The sequence below is a fragment of the Mesocricetus auratus genome, unplaced genomic scaffold (assembly GCF_017639785.1).
Source record: "Mesocricetus auratus isolate SY011 unplaced genomic scaffold, BCM_Maur_2.0 Super-Scaffold_100007, whole genome shotgun sequence".
Lineage (NCBI taxonomy): Eukaryota > Metazoa > Chordata > Mammalia > Rodentia > Cricetidae > Mesocricetus > Mesocricetus auratus.
Window position 1 is genome coordinate 44,004,138 of NW_024429191.1, and position 23,841 is coordinate 44,027,978.

Sequence of the window (23,841 nt, forward strand, 5' to 3'; positions counted from 1 at the left end):
ACACACACACACACCAAGCGTGGGGGGGCAGCCAAAGAAACACACCCTGAGCAGAGCCAAAGTGTGTGTGTGTGTGCACGCTCGCTGGAGTTGGGAAAGGGTCGCATGTGGCAGGCAGCTCCAGGTTCACCTACAACTCACTATTGTGATTGTCTGGCTTCCGCCTAAGATCCACCACTTCCGGCATAGTTGTTTAAATAAGTTTTCCCGCAGGTTTCGTCTGTTTATTTTTCTATCATTTATTCAGTGTCTCTCTTTAGTGCCACTCAAAGCGCTGGCCACGTTGTTGGGTGATACAATTCTAAGTATTTCCCAAAGACACTGTTAACTATTCCCGTCTTGAAGGAATTCAAGGGAGAGAGGATCGGCTCATTCAGTCAATAAAACGCACGACTACAAAGTTTATCCTCTTAACGTCTATTATTGCTTTTCTCACCCTCAAAGAGTATCATCTGAAACGCGTTCCTTTGATTCCACAGTGGGAATCAAATTAGCCATATCTATCTCCCACACGCTCTCCACGATCCTAAGCAAAAAGGATGCGAAGCACAGAGTGCTTTTGTCGAGGGACACGGATCCTAACATCAGAAGATGAACTGAACAGGTTCAATCACTTCCCAGTACTGCTTTTCGGTACTTGCACTCACAGAAGTCCCTCCCCCGGCAAATGACAGTATCCGGAAAATAGCAACCCAGGGAATGGGGGAATTGGTCAGGGGGCGGAGCCTCCGGCGGCTCTCTGGCTTTCGCTTACGCTATATCCGCCTTGACTGACAGGCTCCGATTTCCAAGACTCCTTGCAATTGGATGAAACTCTTTGCGTGGGCGGGTTTCCCGTGTAGCCGCGCTCTGATTGGCCGGTCCCGCCATGCGGGGTGGAGGGGCGGTGCTTGTGGCGGCACGAGGGGGTCCGGCTGCCTTGTCAGCCTGGTGGGTACGAGTGCATGTGGGCGTTGCGCTCGCTACTGCGTCCCTTTGGCCTGCGCACCATGTCGCAGGGCTCAGCTCGTCGGCCGCGGCCTCCCAAAGACCCGCTGCGACACCTGCGCACGCGGGAGAAGCGTGGCCCGTCCTGGGGTCCCGGGGGCCCGAGCACCGTGTACCTGCAGGTGGTGGCGGCGGGTGGCCGGGACTCGGGCGCCGCTCTCTACGTGTTCTCTGAGTTCAACAGGTCAGTGCAGACCTACAGCCCCCGTCGTCTGGTCGCATCGCCACGTGCTCCGAGTCACGCACTTGTCCAGCTCTGTTGGTCCCTTACCTCCCTTAGTCCGCATGGTTTTCAGGCATCAGTGCAGTACCTCGGATTGCCTGGGTCGGGGGTGGCTTTTGGCATGCCCGAGTCGTACCATCGGCAGGGGCCTCACAGTGTGTAGGCTAGATTGGTCTGGTAAGTTGATGGGCAAAGGGGCCTCTTCTCACCGACCTATACTGAACTCCACTACTCCGTCACTAACCAACGAGGGTTCAAAACTTACCAGCGAATGGCAGAACGAGGCCATCTTCGGTGTAGTTATACCGTTGTATCTACAATAAATCATTTTGCAGAACAGATTTTTTCTGAATATAGTAATACTCCTCCCACAGGTACCTCTTTAACTGCGGAGAAGGTGTCCAGCGACTTATGCAGGAGCACAAGTGAGTCGTCACCTGGCTTCTGGGGTGGAGATGATTATGGGCTTGAAAGCTGAGGTGAGAGGCAGGTGAGACTTCTCAGCACAAGTGATCTTTGGTCAGCCGTGTTTCATCTCGCCGAAATGTATGTTTTTTCTTAGACTGAAAGTCGCTCGCTTGGACAACATATTTCTGACTCGGATGCATTGGTCAAATGTTGGGGGGTTGTGTGGTGAGTATGTTTTGGAGGTCAGAGGCTGGTGGGAAGTCTCTGGGAGTTTAACATGGCTTGCAACTCCTTTGCTTAACTTCTGAGCCCAGGGGAGCTAGAATTCCTTGTATACTTGAGTGCAAAAAGCTAGATTCAGAATGGCAAGTCTTGACATGGTGATGGCCTCCAGTGCTGGACCATACATTTAACAAGAGAGTAAAGGTATTTATCATGAAAGCCACCAGCAGCCATATGCAAACACGTACTGTCAAGATTGTTCCTGGCCATCAACTGGGAACGTCAAGACTGTGTTGAAGCCAGATTTTGAAAGCTTAGTGGTATTGCTACAGAAAGGAGTGAGGTAGAGAGTGCCCGCCCCCTCTACTCCCTCGTACCCCCCCAACAGTTGCTACTGGTGTGATGTATAGACAGTGGCCATCCTGTTTCATGCCCACTGCCTCCCTACCTCCCTCCAGTCACCTGTGCCCATTCTAGAGGCACATGGGGAAGATGCCTTGTCTCTAGTACCTCTGCTAATATTGTTTTCTCTTTATGTATTGCACAGTTGCTAATAAACCAGAATAGGGACACATGGGTAAAAACTGGTTCCGTGAGAGACAACCCCTCCCCCACCCTCCAGGCAGGCAGTGCCTGTATGTTGATAGACCTAATTTTTATTTTTATTTTTGTAATCTTTTTAGGAATGATTCTAACTTTAAAGGAAACGGGGCTTCCCAAATGTGTTCTTTCTGGACCTCCACAACTGGTGAGTCTCTCCTGAGTCACCTGTCAAGACCACCTCCTTTTAAAAGTGTTAACAGACAAGAATCTTCATCTTGGTAACCTAACCCTTTGCCCTCAGGGATAACAGGTAGTGGAGTAAGCACATCTCCTTTCCTAGAGCAGAAATACCAACTGTGTGGCCCTGGGTGAGCCGCTTTGCCTTCAGCCCCAGCTTCCTAACTAATAAAGTGGCCAGAATGTTCCATAAGGTTGTTACAGAGTGAATGAAATGGTGCATAGAAGGTACCACATCATCTTAGATATTTGGTACAATTAAAGCTTTTGTTCTTTTTAAACTTCAGACATCTCTAATTCTGTCTCCAGCAAAGTGGCCAAATATGTTTCTCTCCATCTCCTTGAACTTTTTCTGTCTGTACCAAAGTAGCCTTACCTGTCAGTTCCCACTTCACGGTAGTCCCTCCCCTGCGTAGCAGCCAGATGTACAAGCATTGTGCCACTTCCTACCCTAGGATCTCCTGTGTGATAGCATCCACAGTGTGGCCTCCAAGTCCCACAGGCCCCGCCCTCTGCTCACACCTCTACATGTGTGGTGAAGCTGGAGCCACAAGGGTCAGCGCTAACCTGCTATTTTGCTTTCTAAAGTCGTTTCCTCTGAAGCTGTACCTGTCTCTCCAGACAAATTGGTTTCCAATTCTGTGTGTTTTCTCTTTCAGAACACCTAATTGCCACTGAGTTGATTGTATTATCATTTGTTTTATCTCCATCTCTGCTTTAATGAGAGAGAAAGAGCTTCATGCCTCTTAATGTTGCTGAAACATCTAATGGCATCTAGTGATACTAGACATAATAAGTATCTGCAAAGCTAAAACTTTTTTAAAGTATTTGCTAAGTTTTGTGTTGACATAAAGTAAGTCCATAGTCTACTTATTTGAATCTATTACTGTGTCCTATGCTTAAAACACAAGTTATTTCTTGCTTATTTTTTAGGAAAAATATCTAGAAGCAATCAAAATATTTTCTGGTCCTTTGAAAGGAATAGACCTGGGTATGTTGTTGACTGTGACTTGTTATCTCATATTTCCTTCCTCTTGCATGAGCCCTGCTTTTCAAATTAGAACCCACCAACAACTGGTTTACAGCAAACCTGAAAATCACATGCTTCATTCAGCGTGCTATGGTTTTGTTCTTTCTCTTGTTCCTTCTCTTTTTCTTTTTTTCTTTTTGGTTTTTCAAGACAGGGCTTCCCTGTATGGCTTTGGAGGCTGTCCTGGAACTAGCTCTTGTAGACTAGGCTGGTCTCGAACTCACGAGATCCGCCTACCTCTGCCTCCTGAGTGCTGGGATTAAAGGCGTGTACCACCACAGCCCGGCTCTTGTTCCTTCTCTATTTTTATTTATTTATTTTTTAGTGATTTTTTTTTTTTTTTGGTATTTTTGAGACAGGGTTTCTCTGTGACTTTGGAGCCTGTCCTAGAACTCACTCTGTAGACCATTCTGGCCTTGAACTCAACAGAGATTTGCCTGCCTCTGCCTTCCAAGTGCTGGGATTAAAGGCGTATGCCGCCACCACCCTGCCTGATTTATTTATTTTTATTTCATGTGAATTGTCAAGCACTAACAGTTTCTTTCAGAATTTATACCAGTTCTCATGGTTGAGATGATAGAGTTCCTGGCTGGTAACCTTGTTAACTCAGGACTCTTGCATTTGAGTAAAATATTGGTTTATCTTTTTCCTACTGGATCCTGTACAATGCTCATAGCATTACTTCCCTAGACTCTGCTCCATATAAATGGCTGATTACAGCTTCCCTTTGTTTGTTTGTTTGTTTGCTTTGTTTTTTTCTTAAAGTATATATATATATCTAAAAACTGGATTTACTGACATATTCCTAGTAACAGTCTAAGGCAAGTTAGTGGCTGTGGGTGGGGATCCTGCAGGTTCATTTTCCTGCCATTTACTAAGACACTTGATTTCTTGACCTGTGTTTTTCCTGCAGCTGTGCGGCCACACTCTGCACCAGAGTACAAGGATGAGACCATGACTGTTCACCAGGTCCCTATCCACAGTGAGTCTGGGAGCCAGATTTCCCCAGACGAGGTGGCCGTGGGTCCTACCTAAGGGACGTGTGTGTGAGGAGAGGCAGTGAGGACTGGCTTGAGTGGCCTGTTTGTTTTCTGAGCACGATTAGAAATTTAAGGCTGGATGCATATGTAGGACTTAGCCTCTTGTGGGTACTGCACTCTAGCCGGCACGTTTGTTCCTTCGTTTGTTGTATTTAAGTTCCTTTTAAGAGACTCTTTAGTGACTGCAACCCAAGAGAAGGACATTGAGGGCTGAGAAGCTCCAGCCGTGCTTGTGCTTGTGAGGTACCATGTTGAAGGATGAGGCTTGGAGTTGGAGCAGAGATGCTCTGCCCATCACTCCGGCTGAACAGCTTGTGCCAGGCTTACCTGCATCTGAAGAGAGGACCTGGTGGTAGGGAGATGCCCTTGATGTTGCAAACTGGCGTGATCCTGCCAGTTGCAGAGAGACTATTGAGCAGACAAGAGACCCAGCAAAGGCAGAAGTGGAGGAGGGGGATGGCGGCTGAGGTTTATGCTGACCATGGGTAAAAGATGGGAGGGAAGGGCGTTTTTTCTTGAGTGATGACACCAGTGCTCAAGGCCAGCAAGGGGATGACCTAAGGTCTCTCTTTACTTCCCTCCCTCCAGGCCAGGTGTCTTCTCCTACCTGACTGCTACTGCCACTCCTCCCAACCCCAACTGCAAGTGTCTCCCCTTCTTGTTTTCTTTTCAGCACCCTTTTCTTCCCTCCAGAGCACACGGTAGTTTACTGTCATGTGTCTTCCTCTGGTTGACACCTGTGCAATTCTGCTGGCCAGTGTTTCCCTGGAGCCCGGCAGGTCCTGACTGAGTGACATGCCTGGAGGAGCTGGTCTGTTAAGACCAGCAGCTATGGTTCAACTTCTTAGATCAGCAGTCCCCACCCCCACCCCCTGGATTTTTGATACCTAAATAGCTGAAGAATTCTGCTTCTTTCGGTGATGGGTATCCCAGGGATCTGTGCAGGGATAACCGAATGGTGATAACTGAACTAGTCTATAGCCTGGATGCTTTCGGTCAAATACTACTGAATCCTTCTATGGACAAGGCTCGGCCAGGGAGAGCCCAGCAGGCTGGTAGCTGGCTATTTACTACTGCAGAGAAAAGAGTGCTAGTTTGATTGACATTAGGGAATTCTTGCATGTGATGTGAGTAATGCGATGTCCTCTTCTGCTGCCCAGGTGAACAGAGGTATGGCAAGCAACAGCCACTGCAGAGCCCAAAAAGGTCTCCCAACAGGCTGAGTCCAGAACAGTCATCATCAGACTCTGCATCAACTGATGTGTCAGCTGAAAATGGGGAGCACTGTCCAGATGGCAGCAGTGCAGGTAAGCTGTGGGGGCGGGCCTTGTAGTTCTCAATGCCTTGCCCTTTTAAAAGATCATCTCTAATTGACAGACAGTACTGGTGTACATTCAGGGTGCAGTGAATTTGTATTGATCTATGTGGAAAGAGTCAAGTTAGTTAGCATGCCTGCCACCTCACCAAGCTGCGTGTTGTGCCGAGCATATTAGAAACGTATACTTAAGTGACCCTCCCTCCCACAGTGCCTCGCCCAGTGCCTCATGCATGCTGGACACGCTTTGTTCACTGAGTCACCTCTCCATCTCTGTGTGCGCAATTCTGAAATGAACAGAACATTGTTTTCTGTGGTCACAGCATAGCGTGGCCTGTTGCTAGCTCACCTGAAACTTTGCACTCCTTTATCAGCGTATCCCTGTCCCCACTCTACCCCACCCCCTCCCCTGGCCTTTGGCAACCTCCTTTCTCGACTTTTTCTGTGAGATGGATTTTTTTTTATTTTAGATTCTACATGTGGGTGAGGTCATACGGTATGCGTCTTTTCTGTGCCCCTATCCGTGTTACAAATGACGGATCTTGTCTCTTACTGCTCTGAGTTAGGATCTTCTCTGTAAGAAAGCTGTTTGTATAAGCAGATGCTTTCCCCTGTCATGTAAAGCCCTGGAGAGAGGTCAAGAAAGGTTGTAAGGAGGGTGCAGGTCCTGAGTGTCAGGCCAGTTTGCAGCTCCAGTTTGGACAGCTCCAGGATGTGTGTTCATACAGGAGCAGGGCCTGGCGAGCTCGTGGGTGTGGGGGCTTTTTTTCTTCATTAATGAAACAATAATGCAGAGACTGGTTGCTTTGCTCACACAGCAGACAAGTCAGGAGAGGGTCGGCCCCTCTTAGAAGATGGCTACCCAAGACTTGCTCTGTCTGTCTGAGGAGTTCAGTGCTCTGTCTGCTCTTCAGTGTTGGGCACAGGTGGGTCAGCTCCTGCTGGTCTCAGGGCATCTGTTTGGTGACTAAGAAGGCAGACCCTGACATGCTTCTTTTGTATGAAAAGCAGCAAAACCCACATAGCTCCTTCATGCCTTTAGCTGTTGTCTCATTTTTTTCATATTTATGTACTTGCTTATTAAACATTACAATGAGGACTAGCAGGATGGTTTGGTGGGTAGACACTTGCTGCCAAGCCTGAAAACCTGAGTTCGACTCCTAAAGCCCACATGGTACAGGGAGAGAACTAACTTTGGCAGGTTGTCCTCTGACTGCCACATAAGCACAGTGTCACCCCCCCCCCACACACACACACATACACACACACTCACACCCACTTAAACCCACTCCAACCCCATAAAGAAATAAAAAAAATTTAAATATTACAGCTTATTTATGCTGCCCCCAAATAGTATGCCAAATGGGACATGTGAAAGTTTTACTTGCATTATGTGTTTTCTGGCTGGAGTTTCCTTCCTCACCTTCTCTTCCTTCCCCTCCCTCCACTGTACTGGAGATGAGCCCAGGGCCTTGGGCCTGGTAAACAAGCATTCTCTCCTTGGGCTAGTTTTTATTTCCTTATTTTGAGACAGTTGTCTGAGCTACCTTTGAACTTTTTTGGTCCCCCTGCCTCAGCTTCCCAAGTAGCTGGGATTACAACCATGTACCATTAGGCCTTGCTGGAGTTTCACATTTTCTATTCACTTATTGTTGACAGAAAAAGGATAAAGAGGTGTATAATAAGGACAGGGTCTTCCTTGTACTTCAGGATGGGGTCAGCAATGTCTCTTTAATGTACTGAGGGAGAATTAAGGGATAGTAATTTGAGAAGCAAATGCAGCCTTCATGTTCACTTAGTTAAATGTGCTCTTCTCAGGTGCCAACAGGAAAGCAGGTGGCAGGGACCCTTCCTTAGTGGTGGCTTTTATATGCAAGGTAAGTTTGGCAAAAGTGGGCAATGAGTGGGCATGTGGCCCGTGGCCAGCAGGTGGTGTGTGCTGGGACTTTCTGTTGGCATCTGTGCCTGTGCAACCATCTGTTATGTGGTCACCTGTGCTGTGTGGGCACCTGTGCAGTCATCTGCAGGTGGTTCCTGGGTCACCTGTGCTGTGTGGGCACCTGTGCAGTCATCTGCAGGTGGTTCCTGGGTCACCTGTGCTGTGTGGGCACCTGTGCAGTCATCTGCAGGTGGTTCCTGGGTCACCTGTGCTGTGTGGGCACCTGTGCAGTCATCTGCAGGTGGTTCCTGGGTCACCTGTGCTGTGTGGGCACCTGTGCAGTCATCTGCAGGAGGCTCCTGGGTTACCTGTGCAGTCATCTGCAGGAGGTTCCTGGGTTACCTGTGCTGTGTGGGCACCTGTGCAGTCATCTGCAGGTGGTTCCTGGGTCACTGTGCTGTGTGGGCACCTGTGCAGTCATATGCAGGTGGTTCCTGGGTCACCTGTGCTGTGTGGGCACCTGTGCAGTCATCTGCAGGAGGCTCCTGGGTTACCTGTGCAGTCATCTGCAGGTGGTTCCTGGGTCACTGTGCTGTGTGGGCACCTGTGCAGTCATATGCAGGTGGTTCCTGGGTCACCTGTGCTGTGTGGGCACCTGTGCAGTCATCTGCAGGAGGCTCCTGGGTTACCTGTGCTGTGTGGGCACCTGTGCAGTCATCTGCAGGAGGTTCCTGGGTCACCTGTGCTGTGTGGGCACCTGTGCAGTCATCTGCAGGTGGTTCCTGGGTCACTGTGCTGTGTGGGCACCTGTGCAGTCATCTGCAGGTGGTTCCTGGGTCACTGTGCTGTGTGGGCACCTGTGCAGTCATCTGCAGGTGGTTCCTGGGTCACCTGTGCTGTGTGGGCACCTGTGCAGTCATATGCAGGTGGTTCCTGGGTCACCTGTGCTGTGTGGGCACCTGTGCAGTCATCTGCAGGAAGCTCCTGGGTCACCTGTGCTGTGTGGGCACCTGTGCAGTCATCTGCAGGAGGCTCCTGGGTTACCTGTGCTGACAAAGGACAGAAGAGAACAACCTCCTTCTCACACCTTCTGTGGTTTGTTGGTGTTTCAAATTCTCATCCAGTGCCCTGTCATGCTGCACACATTTGGTGTTGGGGGTGGCCGGTCCACACCAAATTCAGAAGTCATTCAGAGCAACTGTTGCTTGTTTCCTGAAAGTCAGGCATTTGAGCTTCCACCTCCTTCAACTCTCATTTCATTTCACCATCCTAATTCAGCTCTTTGAGTCACATTGATTTTGATATTGGCTCCCATTCAGAGGCTAAATCTGCAGCCTGAAAAAACTCACATTTTATTATGGTAAGCTGTGTGACCACGTGACTTAGTCTACTTTGAATAGGGCCTCACTATCCAAAAGCTTTGTTACAGTACAGCCTGTAACAAATATTTTTGTCCAAATGTGGTGAGGCAGTATTGTTTTTATGCTAGGTATGTTGAGTTCTAGCTCTGTTTGAGAGCTGGCGTTATATATATATATATATTGATAGAGGACTCACCTGCCATCTGCAAGACTCTAGGTTCAATCCCAGGTGCTCCAAAAGGAAAAAAAAACAATCTGGGATTTTTGTGCAGCGGCAAAATGGCATTGTTGTGGATACCATTTTTGTCTATCGGAATAACAACTATACTTTGTGTAAGCACTGATGCCAGTAGGCACATTACATGTGTGTTTCTGAAGGTTAGGAAAATAACATCTTAACTCTTGTATGCTATTTGCATTGTGAAACACACTTCCTCCCTTTCTAAGTAATTACACTGAGCACGATATAGATCATGTATGTGTGCTTAGGCAGCTGTGTGTCTTCAGGCAGCTGTTCTTGACCTGCAAGCCCACTTGCTATAGCTACAGGCTGGTGGCCTGGCTTTCTCTTTCTCTGCTGCTACATTGTTTTGCCATCAATGCTAGAGTCAGAGTCTAAGAGACTTTGTGTGTCTTCGTAAACTCTCTGCCATGGAGCTGTGTCTCCAGTCCCTTTGGATTTTTTAATCTGGAGACAGGGTCTTGCTAAGTTGCCCCCACTGGCCTTGAGCTTGCTATGTTCTGCTGCACTTCTGATCTTGGTCATCCTCTCAGCCTTCTCTTTCCTCTTCTTGTTAATATTGATGCTTTTCAGGGGAAGATTAGGAAAGCAGTGAGCTAGCTCTAGTTACAGCAGCCAGAGAAAACAGTTTCTGAACACAGGGCCTGGAGCAGCACATCGGATAGGGCAGTGTGGGCCGGAGCAGCTGTGCTGCTACTGGGATCTCCTTGGCCTATTGTGCTTCTCCCTGTTGAGCAGGTGTTGGCTTGAATCCTGCTCAGAGAGACTGCAAGTGGCTCTTGCTGTGACATGTCCCTCCTGTGCTCAGACTCACTTGGTGTGTGGTGAGGCGCTTGTGCACTGTGGCGTGTGTGCCACCTGGATTTGTGTAAAGCCACAGTCCTCCCACTAGCACCCTAGTGTGTAAGGTGGGAAAGTCCAGAGCCTGGAGAATGAGACTCTGGCATCCAGATTTGCTCCTAAGAGCAACTTCTCAACTAAGGAAGATAAAAGTGAACTCAGCAGTTACTCAGGATTTAAGGAAGAAAATGGAGATCAAATGTGACTCAGCAGAGACCTGCTGATGGCCTTCTGTGTCATCCTGTGTGAACTCTGGGTCCTGGGAAGGTCAGACAGAAGTTTACAGAGCTGTAGGATGGCTGTGTCATCAGATGGGAGAGGAATATACTGGAAATTTGTTACGATTTTTCTTTCTCCATTAAAAGCTGGAGCCCAATACTGTCAAATGTTTGAAGGAGGAAGAAAACCACTATCCATTCTGTTGACACTAGAGGGCAGTGTTCAGCACTCCTCCAGTAGACTGCTTTGGTAGCATCCTGATGTGAGATTGAATGATGGCCCAGGTACACTGAGGTTCTCCTAAGGGTTATTTGTTAACTGTAATTTGCTAGCATCCATGCTATTGGTAAACTGGGACATGGAAGAGTGACACTTTATTAAGTTCACAGCAAGGTGATGGTGGGAGTAAGCACCACATCTTAGTTCATCTGGCTTTAGTGCTAAACCCTTTCGAAATAAACACTGCTTTAGAATATGTATACCTACTGCACTTTGAATAGAGAGGAAGTAACAACATGGATACACGTCTGAAAGTTTAGAAAAAATGCTTCATCAGCATCTGAAATTCTGTTTGCATTCCCTTTGTCACAGCTTCACTTGAGGAGAGGAAACTTCTTGGTGCTTAAAGCAAAGGAGCTGGGCCTTCCTGTGTAAGTGTCAGGTCCTTGGGAACTCGGTGGTGGGTCTCTGTTGGAAAAAAAAATGTGTCTCACAGAGCGCACGCCTGTCTTTCAGTGGGACGGCCGCCATTGCACCCATCATTGCTGCTGTCAAGAACGGGGAGAGTATCACTCACGAAGGAAGGGAGGTGAGGCTCCTGGTTCCCAGGTTTCAGCAGTGACAGGTGGGGGGCCTGGCACACTGGGCGGAGCCACCGTCTGCCTTAAACTTATGGCACTTTGAAAGATGTGTGGGACACCTTGGGATTGCCTTATCTTGGCTGCATGGTAGAACGCTTAACTAGTGGTGGACCCCTGCAGTGCTCTGCCCAAGCTTTCCTGTACCTTGTCTGCTCACACCTGGTAGGCCTTTGCATGTGGAGATGCTTTCCCTTGTGCCTGTAGAGCAGTGACTGCCTTCAAGGATGGGCTTTGCTAGCAAGTGTCATAGGAGAAATGGGCGCTTCGTCTAAGGGGGTTTCTCTGGTGTTGAGAATATCTTACATGCTAACCCTCCCACTGGCCACTCTGGTTTGAAAATGTTTCCATAAACTACTGCCTGTCTGCTGAAATAGGAACAAACAGAGCAGGACTTGTACTCTATGTATTGAGTGTGGGTTGGGTAATGGTAGGAGTTGCTCTGAAGGACATTTGGTTGTGCCTGAGTTGAGACTGTTCTGGAAGAGCACTCTGCTGCAATCAGCAACCTGTCTAATTCTCTAGATCACCCCTGAAGAGCTTTGCACGCCCCCAGATCCTGGTCTTGTGTTTATCGTGGTAGAATGTCCTGATGAAGGATTCATCCAGCCCATCTGTGAGAATGACACCTTTAAAAGGTAATGATGAGGGACTTCGGATGGGAGAAGTGAGAGCCATCACTGTTCAGCACACCTAGCTCAGCACAGGCGTCCATGTCCCCAAAACAGATCATGTCCTTGGGGTATACCATGTCTCTAGCAAGGCCAGGATTTTGGGTTCAAGGTGTGTCTTGATCTTCTTGGCAAGAGTTGGGTAGTGTTTGTAGTTGTTGGTCTTTGGAAGAAAATTTGGGAACTGACAACAATAAGTCGTTGAGGACTAGACAAGTCAACTGCAACTTAGAGAGAGATGAGGGGAGAACACACATGAGTAAGAGAGAGACATGTAAATTTAGAATAAAGTATTTGACCTATTTCTTCCTAAATGAATTTTCTTCCCTCACCTATGTTGAGACTAATGAGGTAGGGTGAAATGTTGAAGATGCTGTGACCTAGATTGTGCGAGGGACAGTCTCAGCATGGCTTTCCGGCCCAAGTGTTATGTGCACTGGAAAGCAGACACTTCTGCACTTGAGTCCTGGCTAGAAGTCCCTCCACCACGTCCTGGACACACGTGACAAGTGACAATGCCACTGAGCTTTATTGCCAACCCTTGTTCTCTTTGAGACAAGATATCACCATATCGGCTCAGCCGGTCCTGGTCACGTGACCCTGCCTTAGCCTCCTTAGTGCTGAGTTTGGTGTATTTCACTACCTTACGTAGAACCCATAAGCCTCGTGTCTGTTTTAAAATTTCCCTCATTAGTGGCTTGTTTGTTTACTTGTTTTTCACATGCTGGCTTATTCCACTTGTACAACAAATCTTTTGGCTCCTGTTCTTTTCCACAGCAGTGTCAGGAATTCTCCCTTGGCCACGTTGTTCTTCGTGGTGTCAGTGCCCTGGACACAGACTGTCTTAATAAGGTTTCAAGCAGCAGAGCCTATTAGACCAGGCCTGAGCAAGGGGTGGTACCCATGACATCACTGAGTATTCCAATTCATGGCTGCGCAATCGATTCCCTTCCATGTATGTCCTGAGTTTGTATCTCTTTCTAAAGGAAACCCCATTCTTCCTTCTGCCCAGGTACCAGGAAGAGGCCGATGCCCCCGTGGCCTTAGTGGCCCATATTGCCCCAGAATCTGTACTCATTGACAGCAGGTACCAGCAGTGGATGGAGAGGTATGGAGACCAGTCCAGGTGACAAAGGGCAACTCTTGTGGGTGGTGTTTGGATGTACTTCTGCTCACTGCCTGCTCTCACCTGAGCCTGTCTGAATTTTCTCTTGTGAATTCTGGGCAGGTCTGTCTGCAGGAAGGGTTTGTGTGTAGTGCCCCACTTCCCACTTGTCACAACTCCTGGTCATACCCTTTTACATTCTGCTCAATCGGGGCAGGGGAGAGACTGACAAACGTAAGGAACAGCTTCTGTCAGCTTCTACTGCACATCTACGTGTGACTTAACTGCTCTGGCTTGTTCTCGAGAGAGTCTGTGAGGAGAAGGTCTACCAACATTTAATCTTCCTGCACTAGTTAATAGCACCAGAAGTGTTGGTTATTTGGTGACCTCGAGTGGCTCCTGAGCTGTCCTGTCATCCGCTTCATGGCATATCTCCCGGCCCTCTCTGCCCTGAGCAGTTCTGAGTCTTAAGCTCTATCTTTGTTCCTTGGAAGTCTGTGTCAAAACACGAGTTGTCTATAGGCCTTTTTCACACTCTGTGGTGATGTTTTCACATTCATACATGAAGCTCTTACACTTTCTTAGTTTTCCCACCGTTCTTTCCTGAACATTCCAAAGGCAGCCACAGGAGGAACAAAACCCTGGGCTTTGATACAGAAGCAGCAGGGTTGTGTCTGGCTGTGTGGTCATTGTTTGGGGCAAATGACATAACTGAACATGTCCATCCACATTAACCTGTTTGTCTGCAGTCCTTTCCCTGAGGTAGGATGATTTCCCGGCAGACACTGTTAACAATGGGTTGGCTCTCCTTAGGTTCGGACCTGACACCCAGCACCTGATTCTGAATGAAACTTGTTCATCGGTTCACAACCTTCGCAGCCACAAGATCCAAACTCAACTCAACCTCATCCACCCTGACATCTTCCCCCGCCTCACCACCTTCTACAGTAAGGTAGCTCGTGTCCCTCAACGTCCTGACTAAGCCTCATCTACCCTGACATCTTCCCCTGTCTTACCACCTTCTACAGTAAGGTAGCTCGTGTCCCTCAACGTCCTGACTAAGCCTCATCTACCCTGACATCTTCCCCTGTCTCACCACCTTCTACAGTAAGGTAGCTAGTGTCCCGCAATGTCCTGACTAAGCCTCATCCACCCTGACATCATCCCCTGTCTCACCAGCTTCTGCAGTAAGGTAGCTCGTGTCACTCAACGTCCTGACCAAGCCTCACCCACCCTGACATCTTCCCCTGTCTCACCAGCTTCTGCAGTAAGGTAGCTCGTGTCACTCAACGTCCTGACCAAGCCTCACCCACCCTGACATCTTCCCCTGTCTCACCAGCTTCTGCAGTAATGTAGCTCGTGTCCTGCAATGTCCTAGTCCGTGGATTCCTCACCTTTGCTTTCTCACCATGAATTGTGTTTTTGTCTCTTCCAGGAGGAAAGCTCTGCCCTCAGCCTGCCCATAGTTCGGGGCGAATGCCTCCTCAAGTATCAGCTCCGCCCCAAGAGAGAGTGGCAGAGGTGTGTGCCGTTTTGAGCATGTGGGGACATCTAGGCAGGGCTTGGGAGGACTTCTGAAAGTGGTCAGTAGTGGTCGGTATTCTGGAAAGTTTGTAGCCCCATGGTGTCTGCCACAGTGGTCACCTGTGCAGCAGCAGGAGAGCCCAGCTCCATTAACAGGATGTTTATTGAGACAGGGTCTCACTTTGTAGCCTTTGCTGGCCTGGAACTTGCTATGTAGACCACACTGGCCTCAAACTCAGAGATCTTCTGGCCTCTGCTTCCCAAAGCTAGGATTAAAAATATGTGCTACTATACCTGGCCCCAGTAAAAAGGTCTTTAATGGTATTTCTGACAGTAATATTTTACTCATCTTGGACTTTCTTTTCCTTGTTTTAATACAAAAGTAAATGACTTGAATGTGTCTTTGAAACTCTGCTTCCTAAAGGTAATTTCTAAATGCGGGGTAATGGGGTCACTGGGTGTGGCTCTTTTAGGTACCTGTGACCATACAGTGCCACCTGGAAAAAGCGCCTGCTTACACACTCCCAGGCATGTGAGAAGTGTTTGCTGGCTACCTGATGGCTTGTTGTCTTGTTGGGATATGAGTGTGGGGTGTTAGTGCTTCCTTAACTCTCAGGTCATGTTATAGAACGTCACTGTGTGCTGTTCTGGTTGAATAGTCATTGCTCTGAGGTGGAATGCCTTGGGCCGTGGGCATTATTACATACCTTTTTCAGCCCACGTGCCAGTGAAAATGTCATCCCGAGGTCCCAGACTGAGTTGATCTGGAGAGGTTGGCTTGGGGCTGCTTTTTAAGTTTTGGGGGACTTTCCTAATCAGCTAGCCCAGGGAACCAGCACTCTCAGTATTGGTGCTAAATGGAGGAGACCAGCAATACCAGCATTCACTGGGGCTTGCTGAGGGTGTAGGCTCTCTAGCTCCACCCCAGAACTGATACCAGTTTGGGTTCTACAGATCACCAGGGTTCTCAGTTGTTAGTTGTGTGCATGCTCACTTTAATTTGAGAGGTGCTCGCTGGAACCCTGCTTCTCAGTTAGGGCCTTTGTGGTCCTCCTAGGGGACATTGGCTCATATGTGGAGACACGTAATTTTCACAACCTTAGGTAGGGGATGTGTGCTTCAGGGACAACTCCACTGTAAAGAAGGATTCATCTTGCCCAATCACCTGGAAGGCCTCGTTGTCAGCTTGAGGCTGGAGAGGTTATAAAGAGCCAGGGTTGTTCGGGACTCATTCACCTTTAGTTGAGGAAGGTTCCAGAGACTACAACTGCCTAGGTCATTGTCTGTAGGACTGTTCTATGCCTGTATCTGTTTTTCTGTTGCTGTGATAAAACACCATGACCAAAGTAACTGATGGAAGAAAGTTTATTTTGACTTACGATTCCAGGGGGTAAGGGTTCATCGTGGTGGGGAGCATGGCGGCAAGCGAAAGGCATGGAGTGGCAGAAACTGAAGATGGCAGTCTCAACCGCAAACACAAAGCACAGAGAGTGAACTGGAAGAGGGTCAAGGCTATTAACGCGCAAAACTCAGCTCCAGTGATGTACTTCCTCCAGCAAGGCTGCGATTCCCCATAACCTCCCCCATCGTCATCCAGGAGCTCGTGTTCTGAACATCGAACCCAGCGTTTGCCGAGGGACTGTGCCGGCCCCTTGGGTCACCTAAGTTTTTTTCCCTACAGGGATACCACACTCACCTGCAATACTGATGAATTCATAGCCGAGGCCTTGGAGCTCCCCAATTTCCAGGAGCGTGTGCAAGAGTATAAGAAGAGTGTGCAGGAAAGCCCAGCCCCAGAAGGTGAGTCAGAGCCCTGGGCAGCCTCTCCTAAGCATTGCCTACCTGAAGCTTGCAGTCTTGAGCAGGGCATTGTACAAAACCAGATTATTTAACTCAGGGCTTTTCTGTATTACAGAAGAGGGTTGCGGTAGGTGTTGAGGACCTTAGTACATGTGCTCCATGTTTAGTGGCAGTGTCTGGGCGTTCTTGAGGGCTCACTCGTAGGAAAATGGTTTGGGGAACTCATGTGAGACCATGTTGATCTTCCCTTGGATACGGTTGCTGTTGGGATCTTCTGGTTGACTGGGAAGGCCCATGGAGGATGATGGCCACATTACCAATTTTATTGCTCCATCAGAGAAAGCAACTGGAGAGCTTTGTGACCTCTGTACTTTTAGGGTTTTCTTAGATTAGTGATAAAAGAGGATGCTGGAGTAACCTAGCCAGATGGCCTTTTTCTGGAAACTTGATTTTCTAAAGGTCAGTGCTAGGTCAACCATACGTTTTCCCATGTATGTCTGGGAAGAACTTTTCTTTCTGATTAAGTTGCTGCCCTGTTGTGTTAGCTCATGGCCACCCAGGTGAAGCTGAGGGCTAGCTAGCCTGTGTTTCCGCTCAGCAGATGGGAGGGTAGACACACAAGGAGTGCAGTCTTGTTGAAAGTGGAGGTGTCGCCTGCACGGAGGAAGTGGTGATTCGGAGTTAAACTGTCTGTGTCATTTAGTGTTTTGTTTTTAAGAAAGGCCTGAGTAATTACTATCTTCCAGATGCTTTCTTTCCTTGACAGCCTGCAGGCCTCATATTGAGAGGGAAATCCATTCACCCAGCGCCCTTCCGGGAAGGTGGATTGGACCAGATTGCTTGCCCCACCACATGACAGAATGCTGGCTCAAGTTCACTTGTATTTTCCACAGAGAAAAGAAGCCAGTATCCTGAAATTGTCTTCCTGGGTACGGGGTCTGCCATCCCAATGAAGATCCGAAATGTCAGTTCCACACTCATCAACTTAAGGTACCATGTTTGCCCCAGAAGGTGCTATCCACCAGAGCTTACCACTAAACAGTCCTCTCCACTCAGCAGGCTGATTGTCCTGGAGCAGAAGGAGTGGGCTTTGCTGCGTTTTATTTTATTTAGAATATATTGTTGAGATAGGGTCATGCTATAACCCTGGCTGTCCTGAAACTCACTATGTCGACCCAGCTGTCCTGGAACTTCTGGCAGCTCTCCTTTATCTGCCTCTTGAGTGCTGGTCTTACTGTGTCTAGTTACTTACTTCTGGGAAACATGCAGATCCATCCCGATATGACTTTGGAGAAAAGCTGAAACCTCTCCTCTTTCCAATGTACACATTGTGAGGGGTGTCCTGGTGAGCTTACACATTGAAACCTGTGAAGGGCAGGTGACCATTGACCTGGATGACTGGCAAATGCATACTAAGAGAGGTTGCTTCAGTTCTGCAGCCTAAACTGCAGGTGCAGGCCTTGAGCTGATGTCTAAGCCAGTACCTGTATTTCCCTCAACTTCTTGCTGGTGCATTTCAAAGCTTTTGGGGGTCTTGTAATTTGTTTATATTCAGCCCATTTGAATTCTTTTTTTTTTTCCTGTTTGATTTCTGGGTCTGCTTAGGTTCATTTATCCGCAGATATGTGTGAGAGTCACTGTGAAATGTTCATGAGGGCTCTGCAGACATGTTTGTCAAGGAAGCATACTGGTGAAGTTCTGGGAGCTCATTATTATGGGTGCTAGTGATGAACAAACAATAATCGAGTAATACTGCAAGTGTGTACTGTAGGTGCTCAGATCCACCTGAGGTCAGACAGTGTGCACTGCGGTGCCCAGGAGCTCCTGAGGTTAGACCGGTATACCTGAGGTCAGACAGTGTGCACTGCAGTGTCCAGGCGCACCTGAGGTCAGACAGTGTGCACTGCATTGGTCTGTTGCACCTGAGGTCAGACAGTGTGCACTGCATTACTCTGATGCACCTGAGGTCAGACTGTGCATTGCAGTTCCCAGGCGTACCTGAGGTTAAATGTTTTCAAATCTAGGCATGTTTTCTTCATGAGTGAGAAATGCAGGCAAGAGGGTTGGAATTGCCTGGCCTCTTGTGAAGACTTCTGGTTTCAGATCCCCAAATTCAGCCTGGCACCCTTGTTGATGTGAACGGGACCAGCCTTTTCTCATTTAAACTCTTCCCTAGAAGTCACTGTCTTTAGAATGAGGTGTCTTTGCATACATGTGGCCCTTCCAATCTTGTGGCTTCCTTGAGAGAGGCAGGGATCCAGAGGGGTACCTCCATCTGTCTACTCCAGACAGCTGAGAGAAACCTTGAGTCACACTAGCCACTTCCCCAGAGAAGGGTCATGCAGCGCATCCTGTTTCAAGACCATTTGAAGACGTGGGCCAAGAAAACAGGGCCACTTACAAAGGGCACTGGGAGCCATTTCTATGACATAATGCCGTCTCTGGCACTCTCGGCAGTGTAGCCCTTTCGGGAGAAGCAGAGGGATGCTGTGAGGACTGACTCCCGGTCCACAGTCTGCCCTTTTCTCTTTTCTGTTATTGCCACACAGCAATGTGTTGATGTATATTCTGAAAGGCTTCGGGGTTCTTTGGATCTTTCTTTCATATAGAGATGCTAGACTGGTCTAGAATGACCCATGTGGCTTAATTAGTTTATTTTCTTATGAGCTCCACAAAGGACAGCAGGGTGTGGTTGTGGAAGGCGGAGTGGGGATGTCCATAGCTGCTGCCTGGTTTGTCCCTGCCGCAGCAATGCCATTCTGGAGAGTCTGATTAAGCCTCTCCTGTTGGTGACTGTCTTCTGCAGCCCTGACAAGTCTATGCTGCTGGACTGTGGAGAGGGCACTTTTGGGCAGCTGTGCCGCCATTATGGACAGCAAATAGACAGAGTCCTGTGCAACCTCACTGCTGTGTTTGTGTCCCACCTGCACGCAGACCACCACACGGTGAGTGTGGGACTCCAGAGGTCAGCATGGGGGAGGGGGTGCTGGCTCCGTTAGTCTGGACTTGCGCTTCGTTCCCTCTAGAACCAAACGTTTGGCTTTATTCGGCTCTTCTTGCTTCACACACAGCCTGTCCAACACACCCAGCCAATCTCGGCCTTTTAGGGCTCCCTACGTCTCAGCCCATTGCCCGCTTTCTCATACAGCTGTGCTTCTCTGCCTGTAGCATCTCAGTCGCTGGTTAGCATGTGCCGCCTGACCTGTGATGTGGGATAGGGGTGGGGTCAGTGAGCTAGGAAGCACTGGCAGGCAGGCAGGTACCTGTGGAGCTGACAGCTGGGCCTGGCTCCTCACATGTGCTCTTCTCCTCAGGGCTTGCTGAATATCTTGCTGCAGAGAGAGCATGCGTTGGTAAGTGAGGCATCTGACCGACTTTGGTAATTGGCTGCTCATTGCCAGCTGTACCTATCACTGAGTCCAAACCATTTTTACTGGGAAGTCCACTTATTGCCTCTGCCCTGGAATCTTCTTTCAGGAGTCTCTGGGGAAACCCTTCCAGCCTTTGCTGGTGGTGGCTCCTACCCAGCTCAGGCCCTGGCTGCAGCAGTATCACAACCAGTGCCAGGAGATTCTGCACCACATCAGGTGAGCACCCTGTGGAACCAGCCTTCCTCTGTCCCATCAGCCTGTCCCAAATAACAACATGGAGACTCATTGATTATGTAAGCTTGGCCTTAGCTTAGGATGTCTCACCAGCTCTTATAACTTAACCTACTTATTTTAAATTACATTCTGTTGCGTGGCTCATTACCTTATCTTTGTACTGCCCATGCTGCTTCCTCTGCATCTGGCTAGCAACTCCACCTTCTTCCTGGAGTTCTCTCTCTTCCCCAAAGACCTGCCTGTACCTCCTGCCTAGCTATTGACCATTTGGTTTTTATTAGACCAATCACAGTAATACATTTTCACACAGCGCGCAAAATATCCCACAACAACCCTGCGCACCAGCCCCCAGGCTGTTGCCTTACACTGCTACCTCCTTCCAGTCCACCAGCTGACGGGGTGGTTGCTAAATTCCTGGCAGGACTGCCCTTGGAGCAGTGTCCCAGTTCTCACAACAGCTCTGTACCGCATGACTGGCCACTGTCTCTGCAGCGACAGCTCGAGTCAAGTACCTAAACAGCTGCAGGCACAGAGATGTCTAAACCAGGTGGTGCATGGCAGGGCTGACCCAGCTCACATCCAGGGATAGATTTAGGATCAGTATTAATGTTATGTTATGGTTATGGTTAGATCTAGGGTTAGGTTAGGGTTAAGGTAAGGTTAGGATTATGGTTATGTTAGCATTGGAGTTTAGGTTAGGGGTAGTGTTAGCTTTAGGATAAGTGTTAGGGTTAGGGCTAGAGTTAGGGTTTGGGTTAGGTTTAGGATTAGGTTTTGGTTGGGCATGGGGTTAGGGTCAGGGTTAGGGATAGGTTATGGTTAGGTTTAGGGTTAAGATTGGGAATAGTAGTTGATTTAGGGTTATGGCTAGTGTTAGAGTTAGGTTTAGAGTTAGTTTCTTGCTGTGATTGGCTGGGCGTGAGGCTTGAATCAGTTTTCCTGTCTTCATTACTGTGACAGAAAAACCACTGAAGGTTCTTCATCCAAAGAATAGAAGTGTGGTTGCAGGTGTTAAATGACTTTTTGAAAAGACATTATCATCATTTTTCAAATGCTTTGTCTTCTTAGTATAATTCCTGCCAAATGCCTTCAAAAAGGGGCAGAGGTCTCCAGTCCCTCAATCGAAAGGCTAATCAGCTTGCTGTTGGAAACATGTGACTTAGAAGAAGTAAGTGGGCCTGGTGTAAGCCCCACAGAGGGCGGGCAGGGTGGCGAGTGGGGCCTGAGCTCTCCACCTCTGTTCCCACAGTTTCAGACCTGCCTGGTACGGCACTGCAAACATGCTTTCGGCTGTGCGCTAGTACACTCCTCTGGCTGGAAAGTGGTCTACTCGGGGGACACCATGCCCTGTGAGGCTCTAATCCAGATGGGTAAGTGAGCGTAGTGGATCCCCGCCCCCCGCCAGGTTCTTTGGATGTGGCATGTGCCAGGTGTGTGCAGATGAGTATGCAGCTGATGCCAACAGATAGCAGACTCGTTCTTACCCAATTGGTACCCCCTGGCTGTCGTCCTGAGGGACCAAGTCAAGGGACTAAGGGAGCTGAGAATTTGATCAGAATATGGCTGTGGATGCCAGGGGTATATGCTACTCATCCAAACTCCTCCTTGATGCCCATCTTTCTGTTCAGGGAAAGATGCCAACCTCCTGATACATGAAGCCACTCTGGAGGATGGCTTAGAAGAGGAAGCGGTGGAAAAGACACACAGGTAGCAAAGCCATCTAGTCCTCGTCACCCTGTCTTTTGTCAAATGAAAGCTAAGCTCATCCCCAGAGAGGTACCCACAGCCAGATGGAACTGACTGGCTTTCTTGTGGAATTTCCCGAGCCCACATTAGCTCTCCTGGGCACTCTGCTTCTGTTCTTGCATATCCCCCAGGCAGAGTTCTGTGGTGAGGTGTGAGTTTCTAAAAGAACAAGCCAGCTGGAATAAACTGTCAATTCAGGGGAAAGTGGTGTCATGACAAGGTGTTTTTAAGACTGACTTTCTTAGGTGCCCCCAGGGTCTTCTCAGGTGTTATTCCGACAAATGGACAGCCAGAGGCCACTGCAAAGCCTCTCAGGAAGTGTGGGCAGGCTCTGGCCCTCAGGAGCATCTGTGCTGGCTAAACAGCCTTCTGAGGACTCTACCAGCCCTCCTCGGCGCCCTGGGCAGGGAGGGACAGGCTTGTGGACTCCTGCTCCAAGGCTCAGCATCCCTTGCCTTCTTTGCTACAGCACCACCTCGCAGGCTATCGATGTGGGGATGCGGATGAATGCCGAGTTCATCATGCTGAACCACTTCAGTCAGCGCTATGCCAAGATTCCCCTCTTCAGCCCTGACTTCAATGAAAAAGTTGGCATCGCCTTTGACCACATGAAGGTCAGTATGCTGCGTGGCCCCTGAGGGACAGGGCCAGGCAGGAAAGTGGCCCTTGTTCACTTCTCCTTTTATGGCCTAGAACCACCAAAGAACGCAGCTTTCTATCATTATTAGCCAGGTGTAACCAAAATCAGACTAAGGACAAGGTCTGCTCCTGAAGGGTCTTCATGCCCACAGGGTCCCTGGAGATTCCAGAACCCCGCCCCAGGCCCGGGCCATTCCCACTGCAGCCTCAGCACCAACCTGTAGGGCAGGGGCAGAGTAGCAGAGCCAGGCCTGCCCCTTTCACCTCCCCAAATAAAGAGTGTGAGCCAGCTCTGGTTGTTAGGAGCTTGATGGAAAAGTCTGGAACATTTGCTTCCTTTTCTTTTGGTCTCCCTACTCTTACCCAGGAGCGGGGAATTGGCCTTTCTTCATAGTACTTGCTCCCCTCCTTAATAGTGATCTTTTAAGTCATGGTCCATGGCCCGAGGGTGTGTAAGCAAGAAGTGGTCTCATCCCACTTTGCCACTTTCAACGTGCCCCTGCCCTGTCTGTCCTTCCAGGTCTGCTTTGGAGACTTCCCAACAGTGCCCAAGCTGATTCCCTCACTGAAGGCCCTGTTCGCAGATGACATTGAAGAGATGGTAGAGCGTAGGGAGAAGCGGGAGCTGCGGCTGGTGCGAGCAGCCCTCTTGGCCCAGCAGGGGGATGGCCCGGAGGACTCAGAACCCCAGCAGAAGCGGGCCCTCATGGAGGAGCCGCACAGCCCACAGAGTAAGAAGGTCAGAACCCAGTGAAGGTCTAAGTCATCCTGGACTAAAGGCTGTGGACTTCTGCCCTGTGTGGAAGCCACATCTTCTGTCATCCTGGAGGGAGCCAGCACAGACAATCTAGCTGGGAGGCAGCCTGGAATCAGAGTACACAGTCCTCCACGACCATGGCTGGGGGGGGGGGCACCCATCTGTCAGGTGCCTCCCATGCCTGGAGGAGTACACGGTGGCGGGACAGGAGGCCACGCAGTGGAAGACAGCAAGCCAGTCTTGAAAGAAGTTATGGACATTGAGGTGTTTGCCCTCACCAGCTAGCACAGTGACTCCCTCTGCATGCTAGACTCAAGCCATGATCCAGGTGAAATCGGGTATATGTGTCCCAGGCTCCAAGAATAATATTTCCAAGGACTCAGACTCAATAAAGCTCAAGTTTGGAATCCTGAGTGCTTTGACTTCATCATGGTACTGCTTCAGTGTGGGGGTCTTCTGTGGGCTGGGGTACCTAGTGTGCCCTGCATGCTCCAATGGCCGCAAAGATCTGTGGAGCCTGTTCTCTTGCTCCACAATGAGAACAAAACTCACTCTGAAAGTAGGAAGAAATGTCACCTTGGCTTAAATGCCC

The 23,841-nt window shown here is 49.1% G+C and overlaps 1 protein-coding gene across 3 annotated transcripts; it reads left to right on the top strand.

Annotated features, from left to right (window-relative positions):
• The first annotated feature begins 872 nt into the window (after positions 1 to 872).
• Elac2 (elaC ribonuclease Z 2) lies at positions 873 to 23,662 on the top strand. 3 transcript variants are annotated; one of them, XM_040748864.1, is made up of 24 exons: positions 873 to 1,171; positions 1,585 to 1,635; positions 1,773 to 1,843; positions 2,524 to 2,588; positions 3,554 to 3,611; positions 4,564 to 4,632; positions 5,851 to 5,997; positions 7,824 to 7,882; positions 11,137 to 11,195; positions 11,281 to 11,353; positions 11,928 to 12,040; positions 13,086 to 13,181; positions 13,992 to 14,133; positions 14,614 to 14,699; positions 16,384 to 16,502; positions 17,396 to 17,492; positions 19,309 to 19,447; positions 19,817 to 19,855; positions 19,980 to 20,089; positions 21,176 to 21,275; positions 21,357 to 21,477; positions 21,736 to 21,814; positions 22,323 to 22,467; positions 23,013 to 23,662. In XM_040748864.1, the coding sequence occupies exons 1-24, from the start codon at positions 945 to 947 to the stop codon at positions 23,244 to 23,246; spliced, it is 2,499 nt and encodes an 832-aa protein (XP_040604798.1). In that variant the 5' UTR covers positions 873 to 944; the 3' UTR covers positions 23,247 to 23,662. The 3 variants fall into 3 exon arrangements, with proteins under 3 accessions (XP_040604798.1, XP_005067677.1, XP_040604799.1); XM_005067620.4 differs by having other exon boundaries at positions 874 to 1,171; positions 13,992 to 14,130; XM_040748865.1 differs by lacking the exons at positions 873 to 1,171; positions 1,585 to 1,635; positions 1,773 to 1,843; ... (7 more) ...; positions 11,928 to 12,040; positions 13,086 to 13,181 and having other exon boundaries at positions 14,024 to 14,125.
• The last annotated feature ends 179 nt before the right edge of the window (positions 23,663 to 23,841 follow it).

Excerpts from the sequence above, each read along its gene's own strand:
- Elac2 (XM_040748864.1), top strand. The coding sequence starts at position 945 with ATGTGGGCGTTGCGCTCGCTACTGCGTCCCTTTGGCCTGCGCACCATG. Across the intron at positions 1,636-1,772 it reads CGACTTATGCAGGAGCACAA|ACTGAAAGTCGCTCGCTTGG; the intron begins GTGAGTCGTCAC and ends GTTTTTTCTTAG. Across the intron at positions 11,196-11,280 it reads AAGGAGCTGGGCCTTCCTGT|TGGGACGGCCGCCATTGCAC; the intron begins GTAAGTGTCAGG and ends CCTGTCTTTCAG.